The sequence below is a fragment of the Moschus berezovskii genome, chromosome 1 (genome assembly GCF_049115385.1).
Source record: "Moschus berezovskii isolate FMDL1 chromosome 1, NW_MosBer_1.0, whole genome shotgun sequence".
NCBI classification, from domain to species: Eukaryota; Metazoa; Chordata; class Mammalia; order Artiodactyla; family Moschidae; genus Moschus; species Moschus berezovskii.
In genome coordinates, this window is record NC_142460.1 from 80018676 (window position 1) to 80041270 (window position 22595).

Consider the following 22595-nt stretch of genomic DNA (forward strand, 5'->3'; position numbering starts at 1 on the left):
TTCTTTGATTTTCCTTCTCAGCATAGCTAGTCAAGTAATAAAAGTCAAGTGATAGCCAATCACATTATAAAAGTCACGACCATTGAGTTGGCTGGTTGGTTTGCAGTATCCCCAGAGGCTTGGGTTTTCATGTCCAGTCACTGTTTACACACATGCGGGGAAGTTTAGGGCAGATCTATGGGTCATGTGAATGTCACACCTGGGGCTGTGAGGAGGGCCTGCATCAGGATTCCTGCAAAAGGAGCCTGGTGATGCCACAACATGTTTACAGAGGAAGCACCATGGGAGGTCAGGGGTGACTACCTTAAGCTGTAGACAGTTTGGAAGGGCTTCACAGAAAAGGGGACTGGTGTGGTCAGCCTTGGAGCATAAGAGGGCCAGAGGGTAACCCAGAAAGAGATGAGATTTTAAAGGTAGCGTGAAGCCATATCGTGGCAACCTTTGAATCTTAGACTGTGAAGGTAACTTCCATTTTTATTCCTCAGGCCAAGGAGACTGAAGGGTTTTGAGTAGGGCAGTGGACATTCGGGCTCCAATTCTGGGGGAGTAATTCTGAGCGTGGTTGAAGGGTCGGTTAGTAAGCTGTGGGAGGTCATAGGTGCCTAAAAGAAGCAGGTGAGGTAAGAAAGGAAAGATGGGGCATATTTAGAAAACATTTCAGAGACAGAGCCTGCAAGCACTGACTGTTTAGCCACATCAGTGTATCTAAACAAGGAGATGAGGAAGAGAAAGGAGCTGAACAAAATCCAAGCTTCCACAGGAATGATATTACCAGTGAGAGAGCGTCAAGTCAAGATGGTTTGGTGCTTTGATGGTTTGGTTTTTAACGTTTCACCTCCTAGGAGCCAGTGGTATATCCAGGCAGTAATGTGGTCCGGGTATCAGATTAGAGGTGAGGTTGGAGATTCGAGGAGGCTTAGCACAAAGCCTGCGATTATTAACTTGGGAATCAGATAGACACGAATTCAAATCCTGGCACTGCTTCATACTGTGTGACTAGGGAAAACTTCTTCATTATTCCAAGAAGCTGGAAATAAAGCTAATAATATTATCTAAGGGTTATTGTATCACCGCTGTTACGGACATGAGTTTGAGTAAGCTCCGGGAGTCGGTGATGGACAGGGAAGCCTGGCATGCTGCAGTCTATGGGACTGCGACGCGTCGGACACGACTGAGCGGTTGAACCGACTGACTGAAGGGTTGTTGTGAAAAGGAAATGGGTTAAGGTTTGACATGCCTTAGCACAAGTGTGGTAGTCTCAGTAGATGGCAGATTTTATTTGGGGTCACCCATTGAAGCTATGGAATGGACGGATAAAGTTCTGGGAGAAAGAGTGTAGGAAGAAACGAGACAGATGGGGAGCAGGAAAAGGGGAGACGGAGGCTCTTGACTGGCCACAGAGGCCACAGGCTGGAAAGCGACCTCCTTTGCCCAGGATGCTCCGCGGGTCTGGAGATGTCCGTGGGAGCCATGACAACGCTGACTCAGAAGGGAGGAAGGGAGAGAGGAGGGGAAACATAAACAGAGGGAAGAGAGGAGCAGAGCACCCCAGAGCTGGGCGGGACACGCTTAGGGCTAGAAAGTGATGCTATTCTGATGGAATACACACAGGTTCGAGTCAAAATCACAGAAGTCCGTTCCAGCAACCAAAAAGCAGTTCTAAAAAACATCCTTCTTGTTTTTCTTAAACTCTATGAGGGACATAAATATTTAACAGACAGGTCATGGCCACATTTTCTGCAATTACCTTTCCCCCTCATCCACTCCTCTCTCCGTCCTCGCAGATACTCCCAAACTTTTCTCTCTCCTGTCTGTCTTTTGCCCCTGGCCCCTTTGTCTCCCTCCCTTTACCAAAAACAAACAAAATAGCAGCAGGAACATTTTCTCCTAATCTCACCTCCCTGTCTCTCTGCTTTCTCCCTACAAAATTAAGATTCATGAAAGCCTCAAGGATGGTGGAAAAGCAAAACCAGAATCCTTCTTAGGGATCTCCGGGAAAGGAAAACTTCCAGAATAGTTCTTTCTCTCCTATCACAGGAGTTTCATCTCACCTACAAACCATCGTTTAAAAGAAAAAGAGAGAAAAGAAAATGTCCCAGTATTAAGTTTCACTTCACAATGACCCCAGTGCCCTAGATGCTGAGCCTGTGCCTGGAACACAGCAAGGGCAGCTTCCCTAGGTGGGGGTCCCTCACCTCCTGACCTAGTCACCTCTCTCCGAAGCCTGGAAGGAAAGCCCAGTCTTACCTGTCGATGCTGATGGCACAGAGGTTCAGGATGCTGGCTGTGCACATCATGACATCCAGAGTGACGAAAACATCACAGCAAACTCTGCTGAAATTCCAGACCCCACCTGTCACCTGGGCACCAGAGACAAGGATGTTAGTGTTTCCTCCCAGCAAAGGGACAGCAACCCTTCAACTCTACTACCTTCCCTGGGCTGTCCTGCGTAGACACGCCCTCCCTGTGAGTACAACCTCATCACCAAGGGTAGGCAGACACTGAGCGAATGTCAGGGTGCGCGAGATTACTTGCCTGAGAAAGGACAAATTGGCGGAATGTCAGTACTGAAATGGATCTTCTGAATCAAATATTCCAGCATTTCTCAAAGTGCGGTCCACAGTGGGGTGCTCATTAAAGATGTAGATTTCTGAACCCTTTCCTGGACCAACTGAGTCACAGTGTCTGGATCTGGGGCCCATGAATCATCTTTTTAAAATGAATACTCCCCACCCATCACACCAAGGCTTGTGAATCACTGATCTGTTTCAACTAGAGTCTCTTGATGAAAGTGAAAGAGGAGAGTGAAAAAGCTGGCTTAAAACTCAACATTCAAAAAACTAAGATCATGGCAACTGGTCCTATCACTTCATGGCAAATAGATGGGTAAACAATGGAAATAGTGACAGACTTTATTTTCTTGGGCTCCAAAATCACTGCAGATGGTGACTGCAGCCATGAAATTAAAAGATGCTTGCTCCTTGGAAGAAAATCTTTGACCAACCTAGACAGCATATTAAAAAGCAGAGACAATACTTTGCCAACAAAGGTCCTTCTAATCAAGGCTATAGTTTTTCCAGTAGTCATGTATGGATGTGAGAGTTGGACTATAAAGAAAGTTGAGTGCTGAAGAATTGATGCTTTTGAACTGTGATGTTGGAGAAGACTCTTGAGAGTCCCTTGGACTGCAAGGAGATCCAACCAGTCCATCCTAAAGGAAATCAGTCCTGAATATTCATTGGAAGGACTGAGGCTGAGGCTGAAACTCCAATACTTTGGCCACCTGATGCGAAGAACTGACTCATTGGAAAAGACCCTGGTTCTGGGAAAGATTGAAGGCGGGATGAGAAGGGGACAACAGAGGTTGAGATGGTTGGGTGGCATCACCAACTCGATTGATGTGAGTTTGAGTAAACTCTAGAAGTTGGTGATGGACAGGGAAGCCTGGTGTGCTGCAGTGCATGGGGTCACAAAGAGTCCGACACAACTGAGGTTGAGCTGATTGTGGTGAAGTGATGTGCCTGTCAATGCACAGCTCGTGGTAAACAAGCTTGGGTGACTGCCAGATGTGGGCCCTGTGCCAAGACTACCTCTTCGAAGCCCTCCACCCAGTGGAGAGCTCACCCTGTTCAGGAAATAAACCGAGAGCACATTTTTCATACACCTTCCCTCCACAATGAAAGCCTATCTGGCTTCTGGTTTTGAAGCTTGGAAGCTTTAACAGCATCTGTAAGAGCCTATGTCAAATCAGCTTGTGCCAGTGTGCCCGCCTTCATCGCTGTGGACCCGCTGACCAAGACGTTGGGGGGAAGGTGTGTCCAGGGCATTGGAAAGGGGCCCAGATCCTCTTCACTACTCACAGAATCAGAGAAGGTGGTTCTGACCTCATGCCTGTACACATGTGTTCCGATCTCCATAACTCTTCCGAGTAACACATGTAAATAAGTCAGGAATTTAGATAATTTAAGGTATATTCTAGCACCTTTCTATTTTATTCATTTTTTTTTTTTCTACATAACCTAATTGAGCCAGAGAGCTATGTCAGGGAGACTATCACTTTCATGCACAAATGCCACTCTTGGGGCCCGGAGGCGTTTGTGCTTTGGGCAGCTTCCAGCCCCTGGGGCAGCTTCCAGCCCCTGGGGCTGAGACCCATGGACACCATGGGTCTCAAGGGGAAACCTGTGAGGCTGGCCCCCTAGTCTTAGCTGGGTGTTCACGATAGCTCTGCTGGCAGGCCAAATGGCTATTTAAGAGAAAGGGGAGTGAAACATAGATTCAGTAGCCTCTGAAGTAGCTTTTCAAGGAAAAAACTGCCAACAATAGTGCATGAAAATGCTGTTGTTCCTCTAATTTTTCTCATCCAAGAGTCTTGTTATATCGCCAGACCACTTCACTGGGTATCATTGTTTTATGGCATTAATGCACGTTCCTGAAAGGCTCTCTCTGTTTCCCCTCCACTAATAACTTTTCCCCATAGAATTATTTCCTTTCCAGCATTTGATCTTTTCCCTATATTTGGTCATCTCCAGGCTCTAGTGTGAGAAACTCTGACCAAAAGTATTTTAAGAGCAACAATGAAAAGTTCCAACTAGTGATGAAGTCATCATTTTTGTTCATTTAGTTGTGGATTTACTTTCTTTCTTTTAGTCCAGTCATTTGGTGCTGTGTAAATAAAAGCCTAATAATGACTATATAGGAATTCTGAAAATGAAAAAATTTTTAAAGGGACATGTGTTTAAGGCAGCCAGGAGAATAGAAGAGGGTTTTGCTCAGTCCCTAGGACAGTTCTATGCTATAAAAGCTTCTTGCAAAAGGTGAAATTTGTATGTTGTAGTGTGTCACTTGGTTGTGTCTGACTCTTTGTGACTCTGTGGATTGTAGCCCGCCAGGCTCCTCTGTCCATGGCTTTCTCCAGGCAGGAATTCTGGAGTGGGTTGCCATACCCTCTTCCAGGGGATCTTTCCAGTTCGGGGATCAAACCCGCAGGCAGAATCTGCATTGCAGGCAGATTCTTTACTGTCTGAGCCACCGGGGAAATTTGTATGCTAAATCTCTTTTAACATCTCTTTGTATGCTAATCTTTTCATGTAACTTAAATTGGGGGAAACCATTTCTTTTTTTTTTTGGTGAAACTGTGAGTGCCTGTTTGTTTATGTGTGTTGGGGGACTGTGTAAGTGAGAGAGGATCATTAGAACAGCAGCAAACCCCAGGCTTGCTGGATGTCCTGTTTATTCATTTGTTCATTCATTCATCAATAACACAAGTACCTGCAAAACTCCTATTAGTTCATTAGAGGAGGGTATATTATGTGTTTTTTTTTTAAAAAGTTCTTCAGGCCCCGTCCTTGTAGAGAACTGAAGAAGCAAGGCATTCTAAATAAAATAGAGATCATCTTGAGGTCCTAATATCATTAATAAAAGCTAACATTTATTGAGAACTCAGTCTGTGTGGGTCACCAATGCACATGACCCATTGCAGAAATTTCTGTAACTTTGGAACTTGATCCCTGAGTTTTTGTTTTTTTTTTTTAAACTGTATGTGCTCTCAAAGCTTTTTGAGGACAAATTATACACTTATTTGATAGGAGATTAAATGACTGCTACTTAATCGATCTGATAGGAGCAAGGAGTTCTTCTTATTTGCTGTGCATCCATCTCCTAGAGGGATCCCAGCCTGCAAATATATTCTGACAGGATGAAGGGTCTCTGACATAATCTGTGTTAATACCAACAGTTACATACATGGCCTCTGTGGCTGGTTATTTTCCTGTGAGAGAGGACTGTTGTTATCTTCATTGCTGAGAAAGAGACTAACGTTTGAAGAGGTGCAGCGCCTTGGCCCAGGAGGCATGGCTCTAGAGACAGACGGGGCACTGGGATGTAGACTGTTACACATCGCTGTATGGGGGTGTCGGGTGAGGAGGGGCCAGCTGTTGGAAAGGGATGCAAGTGGGTGGACACAAGAAGGAAGAGAAAACCATGTGCTCCTCAGGGAATTTTGTGGGACGGACCACATCACCCCCCTTCCAGGGAATGGGAGACCTTCTGATTGCTTGCATCCCAGGATTGCAGAAAAACAGTGCAAAACAGTGGGGGCCCGCTGACTCTGAGCTAGTGAAAGTACATACCTGTCAGGTCTCTGGTTTCTTGAGCTCCTCAGGGCCGAAGCCCTCAAGCTGTCCTCTGGCTTCCAGGCCCCCACTGTGCTACCCCATTCTGGCTCTCTTCTCCTCCTTTCTCCAACTCTGCCAGCAAAATACTCACTCCCTTGATCTCAGCTCAGTGTCAAGAAGATTTAAGTAATTCCTGCTAAGGTGCCATCACTTGGCCTTCTCTGGAGCTTTCTCGTCAAGATGCGTCTCTAATTGGTGGTATGTATAATGAAAATACCTTTATTTTTTTAAAAACGAGTCCTCTGCACCAAGTAAATAATAGTGAACAATCAGTAGCAGCCAAGAACATGCTAAGTAACTCTCACAGCAACCCAATGAGGTAAATATTCTTTCCAATTTATAGATAAAGAAATGGGAGTCTGAGAGAGGTTGAATAATTTGCCTAAGGACACATAGCTAGTAAAAGTAGCTGGAATTTCAAACCTTAATGTTAACCATTACTCTGTTTTGCCTCTCAGAGGTCAGCACCTTGACACGCTGCTTCTGAGATGTGTACAATTTAACTCCACTCTCATATCACAGGAGGGGGAAGACTTGGCCTTGGTCCATCCGTCCACCCACGCGTCCAGTGTTTACTGAGGGCCCATTATGGGGCTGATGCTTTGCTGGGGTAGGTGTACTGAAATGAATTAAACTTGTGAGATGAATTAAACTGTATTGTTAGACCAGCATATAGTGCATGTGTGGGGGGATGACAGGGGGTGGCGGGGGAGCAGGAAGTCATGTGTGAATGGGAAGGGGTGAACTGAAGGCCCAGGAGAGGCACACTAAGAAAATATCTATGATAATTGCTGACAGTGAGATGAGTACAGTGTTGGGAGAAAATGGAAGGTAAAGTGATTTTTGAAATTAAAGCAGGAAAAAAGCAGAAAAAAGAAATCTGATTGATTTAAGGCTTTTTAAGAGATGTGATTCTACCTTTCCCCTAAATTTTAATGAATAACTCACTTCAGAATTAAACAGCAGCCAGGTGGTGTTACTCTCACTTGCTAATGAATGTAACTGGCTCCCTTTGGCAATACAGAAGGCGGGGGTGGGGGGTTGGGGGGGAGCAGGAGAGTGTTTTCAGGTACTGAAGTTGGCTATTGATTTTCAACAGGCATAGCCTACGGCAGCATTTCCCAAATTCACTGATAAGGCAGCATTTTCCAAATCACCTGAGGCTCTTGTTAAAATGATTTTTAGGCCCCATTCAGGATAATAACAGAGAAGGCAATGGCAATCCACTCCAGTACTCTTGCCTGGAAAACCCCATGGATGGAGGAGCCTGGTGGGCTGCAGTCCATGGGGTCGCTAGGGGTCGGACACGACTGAGCGACTTCACTTTCACTTTTCACTTTCACACATTGGAGAAGGAAATGGCAACCCACTCCAGTGTTCTTGCCTGGAGAATCCCAGGGACAGGGGAGCCTGGTGGGCTTCCATCTATGGGGTCACACAGAGTCGGACACGACTGAAGTGACTTAGCAGCAGCAGTAGCAGCAGGATAATAAATACCTCCAGTGATTCATGCTGCCTGGGAGGTTTGGGAAATACTGGTCCACAGGATGTTGTGGGAGGGCAGGGCATGACTTTATCTTCTGAAATGGTTATCCCTAAAGAATATATGTGTATATATGTCCCTAAAGAATATATGTATAATATATGAATATATTTGTGTGTATAACAAAGTCACTTTGCTATACGGCAAAAATTAACACAACGTTGTAAATCAACTATATTTTAATAAAATAAAAATATTAAAAGAAAAAGAAATGGTTGTCCTAGGGCTCCTGAAGCATCCTTTATCCCTTGGGTGCCTTTGACCTTATAGTTCTTTCTCAGAAGAGTGTTTTAAATGCATAAGATAAAATACAATGAACCACAAAGGATACCAATTATATCAAACTGTAGTTACAAATTTTTAAAAAATATATGTGATTCTTTAATAATGCATTAAATGATAAGACCTAAGTGCAGGCCTCAAATTCCTATAGTTTCAGAGTACTGATGAGTGTAAATGCTATTTTGGTGTCTGTAAAAACTGTAATGCGATTTGAAAATATAAACATCTGTGATTTCTACTGGTGACACAAAGGATTTCTTCTGCTGTGGGTTGATGCTGACATTCATAATTGAAGGAAATGCTTAATTTTGGTTTAGTGAAAATAAAGAAGTAATTTTATTTATATCCAAGTTGATGGATTCCTCAGGTTAAGAATTTCTGCTCTAAGGGGTGGAATTTTAGTTGTTTTAGGGAGATATCCAAGGGGTAGATATGGAATTACTTCTCTGATTAGCCTCTTCACTCTATTTTTGCTTGCCACAGTCCAGTTTGGTACATCTAGGGTAGACCCATCAGTCTGTATTTAGAACAAGCAGCTCCCTGTAATGAAGGTTTAGCTCAACCCTGAGGCCCATTCCCACAGAGAATCCTGGTCACTAGGATATTGCCAGAAATTTCTTGAGGTTGGATGACACTTTAGAAATGACAGCAGAGGGACTTCCCTGGTGATCCAGTGGCTAAGACTCCTTATTCCCAATGCAGGGGGCCCGAGTTTGATCCCTGGTGGTGGAACTAGATCCCACATGCCACAGGTAAGACCTAGCACAGCCAAATAAATAAATATATATTAACAGAAAAAAAGAAATGACAGTAGAAACACTCTCCAAGCCCTTCCAGCTTTCATAGTCTATGACTTCCATCAAAATCCAGAGTTTGGTGAAGAGACTCCTGGTGTTTTTGTTTCCAGAGGGGAACTCTTAAATTGCTGTCATTTGGGGTTTTTGGACAATGGTGAAAGTTTCCTTTAAAAAGTCTTTATTTTTAACAATCAGGATCATTACAAGGTCCAAAGGCACCTCTCCCCAAAATAGTGCTGTTCTTTTCTGTCACCATTTTCTGACCTGGACCATGCTCTCTGTGGTGAGTGCCCCAGGCTGAACCCACTCGGCACTTTTTTGCTTGTTTGTATTACCTAACCCTCGAATCTTTCCTTCAGTCCACACTGGGACCCAAATACTCTGCAGTTAGTATTCTCAATGTTCCTGTGGCTGCTTACGCTGCCTTTCTGCCCTGATACAAGTGCATTAAACATCACAAAAGGTGCTTAACCGAGTGGAACAAGATGGGATGTTTGTGCTTGGAAAAGGAGCTCTAAACAGACTGAAGCTTCTAAAGCAGGAAATTAAAAACTTGAGAGGGAATCTGAGATAGAAATATTTGGTATAGCCCAGAAAAGAGTTTTCACAAAAATGCTGCAAACTGAATTAAAGAGATGGCCAGGGCCCTCTGGAATATAATGTACTCTGAGGTCACCTGCATAGTTTTTGTCCTCAACTTCTCTGCAAGGCCTGAGGACAGAGAAATCTGAAGAAGGGTAGTGACTGGCCCCCTCTAGTCCCTTTTAATATACTGTCCAAGCCCAGCCTTCTTGTGTGCCTTCATGATGAAAATGGTACCCATGAAAGCCACTGTGATGCATTCTTGCTGACAGTGTTCCTTGTTCTTTCCAATTGTCCTTGGATTCCACTGGGAATCCCTGAGATTCCTGAGCAGTTGATGTGTTCTATGGAAGGTTCACATAACCTGTGCCAAACTGATTATTCTCTGCAGTGATTGATTAAGAGAAAATTGTGTGCCATAAACCAATTCAATCCAAGTACATCTGGATACTTCTAATAGAAATTCTGGGATATATATTTTCTCTCTTGCTGTGAATGGCATGGTGTGCAATGTGAGATCTATAGCTTACCCTTTGCCAAAGGATAAGGCCAGGATATGGAAGAAGACAGAGCTGAGAGAATTGTAGAGAGATGGAACTGGCACCCTGTTCAAACTGTGCCTGCAGTCCACCCTACCACAGGACAGGAGAGCCAATGCATTGAAAGACAAACAACGTTCATTGTTTAAGTCAACTGGAGTTAAAGTTTCTTTTACTTACAGATAAAAGTGTATTAACTAAGATATCTATAGATTGCACTTTAGTTATCAGAGCACTTTTTTAGTTGATGACAGTTGAGCCTAAATCAACCCTTTGAGTTAGGGAAAGCGTAGTTGTCATTTTCATTTTATTCATGTAACTCCATGCCTTCTGACTCCCAATTCTGAGTCATTCTCATAGCATGACTGTATCAAAATAACATTCATCCCAGTGAATTCCAGCGGAAGCACAAAGTTATATGACATTTTATTGCCTATCTCTCCCCCACTTCTTGTTTTAATAAAACCCACATTTTCACTTTTTCTTTTCTATCCTCCCTTGTGACTAAAATTGGCCTTATATTCCGGTTCTGGCCAATTAGACTTAAATGAATTCACTTAGAGAAACCTGCAAACCACTCCAGGAAAGGATTTTTTTTTTTTCTTTCCCTGCTGTCCCCACCCATCCTATTTTTGAATATGGCCATGATGCTGAGGGCAATAGTAGCCCTCTTGTGAGCAGCATGAGGAAGTGAGTCAGTTTACCGAGGATGGTGATCAGAAAGAATGGGAGAGTCTGGTCCTTGATGACATGTGAGGCAGCTGACCCAATACCCACACAGCCCCTTCCTCCAGGATTCTGATTATGTAAGAAAAGTAAGTCCTATTTGTTTAAGCTATAGTGAGTCAAATTTTCCAATATTTACAGCCAAAACATTCGTAACTCAAACAAACTGGTGTCTGGCATGATGAGCCAATTTCCCTTTGAAGGAGGAGGTCTGGCCAATGTGAGCCAATATTCCCTTCAAACAGTATGGATGCATTCAAATCAAAGGACAGGAAGCTGGGAATTTGACAGTTAATTTTGCACTCTCCTGGTGTCTTCTCACATTCATCCTGCCCCCCTGGGGACCCTTGGGCCCACAGTGGTCTCTGTGGTCAACACTGCATCCTCTCCCCTTCTTTCCTCTTTGGTATGGTCTTGTAATTACTAGACCAGCTACCCAAACTGTATGGTCATTAAGACAAGTTAGTGGGAGTAACAGTTTGTTCTTCCCTGAGACACATGGATTTATGTATTCATGATTCCTTTAAGAGCGCAGAGTGTTCTTATTTCTCTTTAACCACCCAGTCTGCTTCTGAAGTCCACAGGGAGCTGGCATTTAGACTAAGGAAAATATACAGACTCGGGTAGGGTAGGGAGACCTGATCCTCTGGAATAGAATCTTCTGTTATCTTAATTGGTTGTCTGTTAATGATAGTTACTTAATGCCATATTTTGTCTTTTGTTGAGACAGGCCCTTAGTTGACTGTTGGAGGAAGTGATGCAGAGATAATAAGTTGCATTTACTACAGCCTTGAAGCAAATGGGTAGGACCAAAAAGAGGTCACAAAGCCCATTTCCCAGTGGAGAGATGTCTTTGCTCCACCAAATCTTTTTTGTTTGATTTCAGACTTATGTGACCATCCTCTTGGCCACTGAACGCCTGCTTGTTGTAAATAACCTGTTGGACAGAGGGTGTATTGGTTTTGATGAGGAGAAACAGGAGCTTCTCCAATGGAGAAAAGCCACAGATATAACCTGCAGGGAGCCCACTAAGGCCTTTGGAGAGAAGTCATGCTGGCCTTCTGCAGACTCAGGTGCTCCTCTATGCTCAGCAGTAGAGTGGGGGCACCATCCATATTGGTGGGCCAGAAGGAGATACAGTGGGTGTCTAGTGTGGGAAAGTCACACTGTCCATCTCCTATACCAATATCTACAGAGATTCTCCAACCGTGATCCATCCAGAGTCCTGGAAACAATCACAGGTGGACAGCCAAAGAGGCCCTAAGTGCACGGACACCAAAAGCCTGGTTTTATTTCAGATGCAATTAAGATGCTTATCAGAGGGAAGGTTCTCTTCCTGCATTTTTTTCTGACATTCGATCTTCTGAAAGACTGAAGAAATCCTTATAGCATATAGGGATAGACAGAAACACTTTTGAGGTGGGGTTTGGGGATGTTCTGAAGTGTTGACTAATCCATCCACACTGGGTTATGGCTGCTAAGTCTTCTCTATTGAACAGAAATATATGCTTCTAACTCCTTTTCAGTATCATTATTAAAAAATAAAAGTTCATTGTAGCAATAGATGTAGCTGCAGATGGTAATAGCAGAAAAGGTCTATCTAATGCATACTGTGCATAGCAGGTTCATTTAACCATTCATACATCAGATATTTATTTAGCACATATTATGTGCCAAGTAGTATGTTTGGACTATGGGGGAAAAGGGACGAAGACATGGCTTCTGACTTCAAGAATGTTTCTAATTGGGTTAGGAGGGCATGGCAGCCCACTCCAGTATTCTTGCCTGGAGAATCCCCATGGACAAAGGAGCCTGGTGGCTACAGACAATGGGGTCACAAAGAATTGGACACGACTGAGTGACTAAGCACAGCAGTTGGGTTGATGGAAAGGTCAAGATAATTACAAGACCCTTTACCATCAGGAACATCCTAATGGAAAAATAAATGTACAGTTTTTTACTCTGAGTATTCCCTTAGCCTTGAAATCTATCCCAGTCAGCCTAGTTGCTTTTATTCTTGAATTTCCTTTTCTGTCTTCTTGATTTTGTTCCTTTATCTCTCCCCGTTGAGATCATAAGTCTAATTTTAGTTCCCAGTCATTCTTTAATATGGTTACTCGGGTAAGCAGTCTGTGTTCGAGGTTTTTGCTCTCCTGTGATATGTCATACTTAATTAACTGTCATCTTCACTATTAATATTAACTGAGATATTAATTTGATGAATTTTAATTTCTCTTAATCATGGCATCATTTTGAGCCTTCATTGGATACCTCTTTAGAATGATACACAGTGCAGAGGAGAAATATTAATAGTGTATTAAGGTGTTTTAAAAAAACTCCTTAGTAATTGCATGTTTTCCTGGTAGGAATATCTGTTTCTTGAACAGGTGTGGGCACCCCAATTTCCTTGTTAGCAAATGGATGTTTTGTCTTGATCACCTCCTGACTCTGTTTTGCACTTTCCAGTGAAAATACTTTCAAATTTAAGAAACATTTCTTTCTGGAAGAATTCTCCAGGGTCTGCTGCATTATCTAACTGGTGAGGGCTCTGTACTATTAATGGAGGCATCGAAAATAAAAATTCGGTCTTTTCCTGTGGAAGCAGAGTGTGGAGAGCTGGTACCCAGGAGGAAAGTGCCAAGTCCAAGGGCAGCTGAGCCATCAGAAGTCTGGTCCATTCGCAGACTGTTCTTTCTCTCTTTTTTTCTCATTTTCTCTGCTCTGTTTCTCTTACCCTCCCACCCCCCTTTCCTGTTTCCTCTCATTCAGTAAAAAGATTTCATTAAAAAAGAATTCCTCTGCCCTTGCTGCACATCCTCACCCCTATGTATTAATATATTGAAACACTGATGAGTATGGCCATTGGACCGCCTCCCCCAGCCCGCCATGTCTTTGCAGCATGACTGACATGGAGAGTAAACCTGGTGCATTTTTTAGGACGAATCCCGTTACTCAAGTCCAGTCACCTGGATGCTGGAGGCCCAGGGAAGAATCATTCCCAGCTCCCTGTTTCTGACCTGGGCAAGTAATGCTGAATAAATGCTGCTCTCAAGACCTTCACTTCCCTCGTGAAAGGGAGAGTACCAGGAACTCTCCTTCCTTCCCCAGATCCTGGATCATGGCAGGGAGCATTCCGAGCCCAGGCGCCAGATGCTCGGGGAAGACAGAGGCAGGCACGGTCACATGGGAAGCTCGTACCTGCGGCCTACTCACCTCCAGGTACACCACCCAGGGCATTACCAGGGTGGCCACCAGCAGGTCCGCCACGGCCAGGCTCACCACCAGATAGTTGGTGGTGGTCTGCAGGGCCCGTTCCTTCAGCACAGCCACACACACTAGACCATTGCCGAAGACGATCGCCAGGATGAGTGCGCAGTAGGAGAGGGCATAGTAGGCGTGCGGGCGGGCCCGGCCGGCCCCTGTGGAGTTCTCTGCTGCACAGGTCACGTTGATGTGGCCCCCCAGCTGGTTGAGAGGTGCCATCGCCTGGAGGGAGTGGGGTAACCCCCACACGTTTCCTGGGAGGAGATAGAAAACAATGTCAGTCAAGTCAGACTCTTGGGAGTTTGACTTGCTTGGGTACATTTTTCAATTTATTTCTTTAACAGATATTTTATTGAGCACTTTCTATATGCTAGACACTATTCCAAGCCCTGGATATACAGCACTGAGAAAAGGGAGAAAAATTCCTGCCTTTGTGAAGCCTCCATTCCAGAGGAGAAGACAGTAGTAAGATAAATAAAACATGTAGTATGTTTGATGAAGGTCTTCACAGGGGGCTTAGTGGTGGCTCTTGCCAATGCAGGGGATGCAGGTTCCATCTCTGAGTGGGGAAGATCCTCTGGAGCAGGAAATGGCAGCCCACTCCAGTATTCTTGCCTGGAGAATTCCACAGACAGAGGAGCCTGATAGGCTACAGTTCATGGGGTCACGAAATAGTCGGACACAACTTAGAGACTAAGAAAACGACAACAATGTGTTCGATGATGATATGTATTTTGAAGAACAATAATTTAGGGAAGGAGGTGAGGACACGGTGAGGATTGTGTGTGTGTGCGATTCTGCACTAGTGTGGGGAAGTCACAGTGTCCATCTCCTATACCAATAACTAGATGGACATTGTGACTTTCCCACACTAGACAGTCAATAGGGGTCGGAGTGAAGTTTTTAACTTGAGTAATCAGGAAGCCCTCAGGGAGACGGTGACCACTGGGTCATCACTTGGAGGACCCAAGGAAGCCGACTGCACAGAGCCAAGCAGAAGGAACAGCAAGTACAGAAGGCAGCGGCTGGTGGGTGGAAGGGGCTGCGGGGAGACCAGTGTGCCTGGAGCCAGGTGAGGCAGGGGCAGAGTGGAAGGGTGTGAGGTTGAGAGGCCGTGCAGGGCCCTTGAAAGAACCTCACTTGGACTCTGAGTGAGCTGGGTAGCCGCTGCAGGATGACAACCCCAACTCTACCACTCCCTAACTCTGGGGACTTGGGCACATCGCTTCACCTTGCTGAGCTTCGTTTTCCTTCTCGGTAAAATGGGGAAATAATGGAACTTGTCCAAATAGGGATTTTGTGAAGATTAAATGAGTTATAATATATGTTAAGACATTGATAGCCATGCCCGACACCTAGAAAGTGATGTGTTAGCTCTTTCTCTGATGGGTCCTTTTCTCTTGGCTTCCCACTCCCCTTTCCTTTTTCCCCTCCCGCTCCACCCCCTCCCATTGCCTGCATTTGCCTTCTCCCCTGCCTCCCTCAGTCTCTCTTCACTTCCTTCAGTCTACCGTTCTTTCTCTTGGGTCTTAGGTAGTAGGACATGGTGGTTGTGGAGACTGGATTATGGGAGAAAGTCTGAAGAGTAATGGGGTTTAGAGGCAGTATAGTGGTTTTTATATTTAGGAAAAATCCATGTGTGGAATTTTATTTGAAACCTCCTAATTATTTCATTTTATATTTTTGGCTGTGCTGTGCAGCTTCTGGGATCTTAGTTCCCAGACCAGGAAGTGAACCCACATCACGACAGTGAAAATGCCGGGTCCTAACCACTGGTACATGCATGCTAAGTTGCTTTCTGTCAGACTCTTTGTGACCATATGGACTGCAGCCCACCAGGCTCCTCTGTCCATGGGATTCTCCAGGCAAGACTACTGAAGTGGGTTGCCATGCCCTCCTCCAGGGGATCTTCCCGATGTAGGGATTGAACCTGCGTCTCCTGCAGCTCTAGCATTGCAGGCTGCTTCTTTACCATTGAGCCACTGGGGAAGCCCCCTAACCACTAGATGACCAGGGAATTCCTGAAACTTCCTAATTTTTAAAGACTCATTACTAATTTAAAAAATATTTAAGCCTTATGAAGTCTCCCATCCCCCCCCAAAAATCCCGCATCCATGGGTCAATGAACCATATGTCACCAGTTTTTGATCTCTGACATAGTTCAATGCTCTCACTTTTCAAACAGGGAAATTGAGATGTAGAGAGATTAGTAACATAACTTAAGTCATACAGGTTCTTAGGGAACCAGCATGCAGGCCTTCCAGTGCTCTTCTTTGGCATCTGAAAGCCATGGTAGCTGTCATATTACTATCCACTAGGAAAAGCCAACCTTCCAACTGTGGGGTTGTTTGATGTAGAGTGGGAAAGGCAACAGAGCTCATCAGTTGACCAACAACACCAACCTGTTGGGGCCAGAAGGGACTCCGGGCCCTTAAAGCCAGGTGTGTGTATCCGTGGGGGATAAGAGGGAAATGCCTTTGTGCCAAGAGTAGCAGTCCCTTTGGTCCGGGAAGATCCCACATGCCACATGCTGGGGAAGCAGAAAGTTTGTAGCGTATAGCATGACCCTGAGACCTGGGCAGAGTGCTTCCTGGGGACTCTGTGCTTCTGAGGGCTTCACTCTGGACCCCATCTGGTCATAACCTCCCCAGAGGATGAAGTTGTGCCTTCCCATGGCACCAAGGAGCAGAACCACCTGGAGTCCACACTCCCTTTCTAGACTATACTCTTTATCTATTTATCTATGTGGATATATTTGCATGTGTACATATGTAATTTAATTAATTTCTTAATTTATGGCCAAGCAGGTTTTCATCACTGTGCAAACCTTTTTCTAGTTGTGGCAAGTGAGGATTACACTGTAGCTGTGGTGTGCGGGCTTCTCATTGCAGTGGCTTCTCTCGTTGTAGAGAATGGGCTGTAGGGCACGTGGGCTTCAGTAGTTGCATCTCCTGAGCTCTAGAGCACAGGCCTGATAGTTTTGGTGCATGGGCTTTATTGCCTCGTGGTATGTGGGATCTTCCCGGACAAGAGATTGAACCCATGTCTCCTGCATTGGCCGGAGGATGCTTTACCACTGGACCACTGGGGAGGCCCTCTAGACCATACTCTTGGTATCAGGATCACAGGATTCTCTGCCCAGACTGCTTAGACCCTATTTCTAGGCCTCATTTTGGATTTGTCACCCTGAAGGAAGACAGTGGCATATGTTTGGGACCCATAGGCTCCTGGGGCAGCTGTTTGGGGGAGTTTGGATGAATAGCTTGGAGGCAGCCTGAGATGGGGAGAGAAGACAGAGTCCCTGGGACAGGATGGGGAGTGGGGTAGTTTCTCCTGCCTTCTCACATTTTGCATGGCACTCTTAAGGCCTGGGAATCCTAAATTCAAACCTGGCCTTCCAGATTTTTGAAAAGGTACCTTTATTAAGGCAGGAGGAGTAAACATTTCCTTCAATACTCTTTGTTAGTTACAACTAAACTGTGTAGACGTGGAGTATATGGGCCCCCATGGGAATTCTTGCTCCAGGCCCCAGGTTGGTGGCCAGGATTTGCTCTCAATTCTGCTAACTGCAGCTCTCCTTTGATTTGAAGATTGGCTTATTCCTGGCTGTCATTTTGTATCTCATTTTGAATGTTTCAGCCTGGAATGTGAAAGTGTTAAATTGAACAAATAATTAATTGTAAGGGGCGAGCAGTTTGGAATGAATTCAGAGGATTGTTTAAAAAAAAAAAAACGTTCTTTATCTTGGCACACTGTTTGCACTAAATATATTTTAAAGCATAATAATAATTTTTGATAATAATTATAATTTTCTCATTATTCGGAGAAGGGCAGCCACTACCCCAGAGATAGCACTGTTACTGCCAAGAGCTTTTGGAAAAATACAAAGCTTTCTGATTGTTCAAGGATATTTTCACCTTTGAGACAGTCTCAGGCCTGGAACATTTTTGCTTCTGCAACTAGGCCATGTTGGAAATCAGTGGCCAGGAATCACATTTTCTTGGGGTCTGCAGTTGGGTAGTGATTTCTTGGCCTTATCTCATCTTTTGGATAGGAGGGAAGCATAAAACCTTGGGATATTTGTTACCATTGTGCTGGACATTTTACTCTGCTGAGGTTTGGCAGCTACTTAAAAATAGCACAGCTGAGTGTCAGTGACTAATTATATGAAGGGAAACCCTTGACTCTGAAAATCAATTCTGAGCCTGATGTTGGAATCACCATTGCAATTTCTAATTTACTTACTTTTTGCGTTACACTAGTGCTAGTCTTCGGAGAAGGCGATGGCACCCCACTCCAGTACTATTGCCTGGAAAATCCCATGGAGAGAGGAGCCCGGTGGGCTGCCGTCTATGGGGTCGCACAGAGTCGGACACGACTGAAGTGACTTAGCAGCAGCAGCAGCAGCTATAGTCTTAGATTCTTTTTTTTTCTTTTTTTAATTTTTATTGGAGGCTAATTATTTTACAATATTATATTGGTTGGTTTTGCCATACATTGACATGAATCTGCCTCGGGTGTACATGAGTTCCCCCTCCCAAACCCCCCTCCCACCTCCCTCCTCCCCTTATCCTCCCTCTGGGTCATCCCCTCGATGCATGTTACAGTCTTAGATTCTTTAGCGTAGCTGTAGGGTAAGTCTTGGTTGCCCAGGCAGTTCCTGATGGGTTGTAGGTGTGGGAGATGAAAGCAGAAAATGACTGAGATGCTAGGTTACTCCCTATTTCTCAGCTAATTGTTTCAACTTCCTCCCTCCTTAGATTTTATTTAGATTTTTTTTTTTTTTTTAACCAGCACTGCTTATATAACACAGAACGGGGCTGGGTTTTCTCTTTGCTTTCTTCTTTTGATAGATAAGCTATCAAGTAAACTGATCTCAGGTAGAAGAAGTAGAGTCTAGAGAATTTGTGAACTTAATATTCACTCTCTAAGTGGACTTCCCTGGTGGTCCAATGGTTAGGAATCTGCTTGTCAATGTAGGGAACAAGGGTTCAATCCCTGATCAGGGAAGATTCCACATACTACGGGGCAACTAAGCCTGAGTGCCACAACCACTGAGCCCATACTCTAGAAGCTATATGCTGCAACTACTGAAGCCTGCACACGCTAGAGCCCATGCTCCGCAACAAGAGAAGTCACTGCAATGAGAGGTCCACACACTGCAACTAGAGAGTAGCTCTCTTTTGCTGCAACTAGAGAAAACCCACACACAGCAATGAAGACCCAGCCCAGCTGGGAAAAAAAAGTCACTCTCTAAGTCAGGCAGTTCAGTCACTCAATTTTGTCTGAGTCTTTGCCGTCCCATGGACTGCAGCACGTCAGGCCACCCTGTCCATGACCAACTCCCGGAGTTTACTCAGACTCATGTTCATTGAGTCGGTGATGCCATCCAACCATCTCATCCTCTGTTGTCCCCGTCTTCTCCTGTCTTCAATCTTTCCCAGCATCAGGGTCTTTTCCAATGAGTCAGTTCTTTGTATCAGGTGGCCAAAGTATTGGAGTTTCAGTCTCAGCATCAGTCTTTCCAATGAATATTCAGGACTGATTTCCTTTAGGATTGACTGGTTGGATCTCCTTGCAGTCCAAGGGACTCTCCAGAGTCTTCTCCAACACCACAGTTCAAAAGCATCAATTCTTTGACTCTCTAAGTAATTCATAACAATAGCCTGATTTCCTCATCAGCAAAATGAGGACAATCATACCCACTCTATAGGGTTATTATAATGATCAAATAAAATTATATATGCAAAGTCTTGGGACTATTGACAACTGGGGCTGGAAAATTCTTTGTTGGGGTGAAGGGTTACTGTTTTCTATATTGTAGGATTTTTAGCAACATCCCTGACATCTACCCACTAGATGCCAGTAACACAGCCCTTCTTCCAGCTGTGACAGTGAAACAAGTCTCTGACATTGTCACTGTCCCTTGTGGGGCAAAATTGCTCTCCCCGTTGGGAATCATGGCTCTAACATCATGTCTGGCACATTTCACTTAAATTATTGTAGCTTTTATTGTTTAAGGGCAAGTGGGACTAGGTGAAGGAATCAAATAAACTACAATTGCAAAGTGTCTAATGGACCTGGAAATTAGGAGATTACTGATGACCTCAGCGAAGGGTATTAGTTAAGAGTGGATGGAGGTGACAGTGGAGATGGCAAGGACTAGAAGATTATTGCTGGTCTTACTCTTTCAAGAATCGTTACGTATCACACTACTTACAAATTTTAATGAGCCTTTTAATTTCTTACACAGTCTAGAGTTTATTGTAGCATCTCTTTGAGTGAGTGTCTAATCTACTTTAAAAAGCAGAGGGACAGAGTGTGGTCAGGCCCCCATCAGCTATGACATGCATTCTGTTTTGATGATATTCAGTCCCTCAGTGTGGAACCACAGTCTTCTTGGAATATCTGTACGTTGTCTCATCTGGGCTCCTGGTTCCATACCAGACTCCCATGGAGTTTGTTAGGAAGTTACTCATTAAGATTTACAGGGTTTTAATTATTTGTTTTCTTTCTTTGAGAACATGGAGTTAAGCAAAACATAACAAAAACAAAAACACCTTGAGTTCTCAACCTCCTTCTGAAGATAAGAGTCACTACCACTTCTGGCTGCTCCTCTGTACTAGGCACTAGTACTTTACAGATATTACCTCAGTTTAATATTTATAATAACCCTGAAGGTAGATATTGATATCTTCTTTTTACAGATTAAGAAACTGAGACAGAATTTCAGTAACTTTCCCAGGATTACACAGTATATGGGTCTGAATTGAGCCCAACTTTAATCGTGTGTCTTCCTAAATCCAAAATTTGTGACCTATTTAATGTATCTATGCTGACTCCCCTGGTAGCTCAGATGGTAAAGCGTCTCCCTATAATGTGGGAGACCCAGGTTCAATCCCTGGGTTGGGAAGATCTCCCAGAGAAGGAAATGGCAACCCACTCCAGTATTCTTGCCTAGAAAATCCCATAGATGGAGGAGCCTGGTAGGTTACCATCCATGGGATCGCAAAGAGTCGGACACGACTGAGCGACCTCACTTTCACTTTCTTTCATGCTGGAGGTGGAAGTCGCTATGGGCAATCATTTCCAGGTGACAACAGGGTTGCAAGACCAATTACTTGTATCACAGATCCCTGTCTTTTGCCATCTCTGAACTTTCACTCAGTTATATCCTGATCTCTAGTCTCCAAGGCTTTTCTGGCTTGGCACTTCAATTCAGACTTGCTATATTGCCTGAAAAAATTAATAATTATAGCTAACATTTATAAGCATTATTTTATCTAAACCTCATAACAACTTGATGAAAGAAATAGGTTCTATTGTATCCCCATCTTTGCAGATGAAGAAAGTAACAGAAAGGTTAAGGATCTCACTGAGGTCATACACCAGTAATTATGGAGCTGATTCAACCCAAGAACTGTCTGTTTCCAGAGCCCCATGTTCTTAACTTCCCCATTATTCAGGTGAGAGAGACACGCCAGAAATGGGGGCTAATTTTAAAACCTCGCTTTTTCAGAGTATCTTGTGCACATGACCTGACCAAGCACAGTGAAGTCAATGCAGGTGCACGCTGCACATAGAAACAGTGGGAGGTACATTGTCATTATTATTAGAGGTAGTCTTTAGCATTTCTATGGCACTTTATTCTTGAAAATTGTGTCTAATTTATTTTTCTACTGAAGATTCATAAGCGAATTGAAATCCATAGCTTATTTATATATTTGGGCACATTTACATTGTTGGGAAATATACAGAGAAAAATCATAGCTGGTTATTGAGATCCAGTAGCTAAGGTTTTATAGTTTTTCCTTCATTAAACTTGCCCAGTAAAGTAGAGCATCCCCACTCTCCATCACAAATTCTGATATCTGAATATCTTACCATTCTAGTCAGAGGTAAAATGGGGAACTCGATGGATTAGTCAGTCAATAAGCAAATATTGATTGATGACAACTTCAATGTATTAGAAATTGAATTTAGTATTGGGTAAAATCTACTTGGCATTTGTTTTAATTAACATTCCATAATAAGCAGCTTTCTGTATAGATTCATTAGTATCAGGTATGCACTTGAATGCTGTCAGTATTTAGTCTGCTCAACACCTCTGCATACTGCTAGCCAAGCAGACCCTTGAAAATGTTCAACTATAAATAAACAGCATCTGAGTAAGAATCTTTCTCATATTGTATCTGCTTCTCTTTGGCTACAAGAAATCCAATGCAGTTTCAAGCAGCAATTCTTCACTCTTACCTAAGGACAGGCATTTTACTGAACTTTTAGTGCCAGTAAGCAAACGGCTTCACCTATAAAATTCAAGCAGGATGCAGAATGTGTCTAGATTCCAAGTTTCACTTTGCTATTGCTGCGTTATTATTTGTGCATTCATTTTGATAGTATTTGGTTAAACTGAAGGCATGAACTGGAACAAATGTCTAATTGCAACAACTTCCATTGACCTAATAAGCTACAGTAAGTAATGAAAGTCCCACAATTAAACAACAATATCCTCAAAATCATCTGCCATCATTAAAGAAAATATACACAATCATCATCTCAAGTACTGCATATCTCTGTTGGGAATAATTGGATTCTGACTTGGAAGCAGCCTAACTTAAAATAGACCATTGAAAACAGTGCCTCTCCAAACACTCAGCTCTGGATTACCAGGGTGCTGAATTGAGAA

The 22595-nt window shown here is 43.8% G+C and overlaps 1 protein-coding gene across 3 annotated transcripts in view; it reads right to left on the minus strand.

Moving 5' to 3' along the window:
• DRD3 (dopamine receptor D3) overlaps positions 1 to 14128 on the minus strand; it is a 47393-nt gene extending 33265 nt beyond the window's left edge. For all 3 annotated transcript variants that reach the window (XM_088840564.1, XM_088840540.1, XM_055418405.2), the window contains exons 1-2: positions 13859 to 14128; positions 2248 to 2360 (exon numbers count right to left, since the gene is read on the minus strand). In XM_088840564.1, coding sequence (XP_088696690.1) covers positions 2248 to 2360; positions 13859 to 14128 — 383 coding nt within the window. The remainder of the gene's footprint in view (positions 1 to 2247; positions 2361 to 13858) is intronic.
• Positions 14129 to 22595: the final 8467 nt, after the last annotated feature.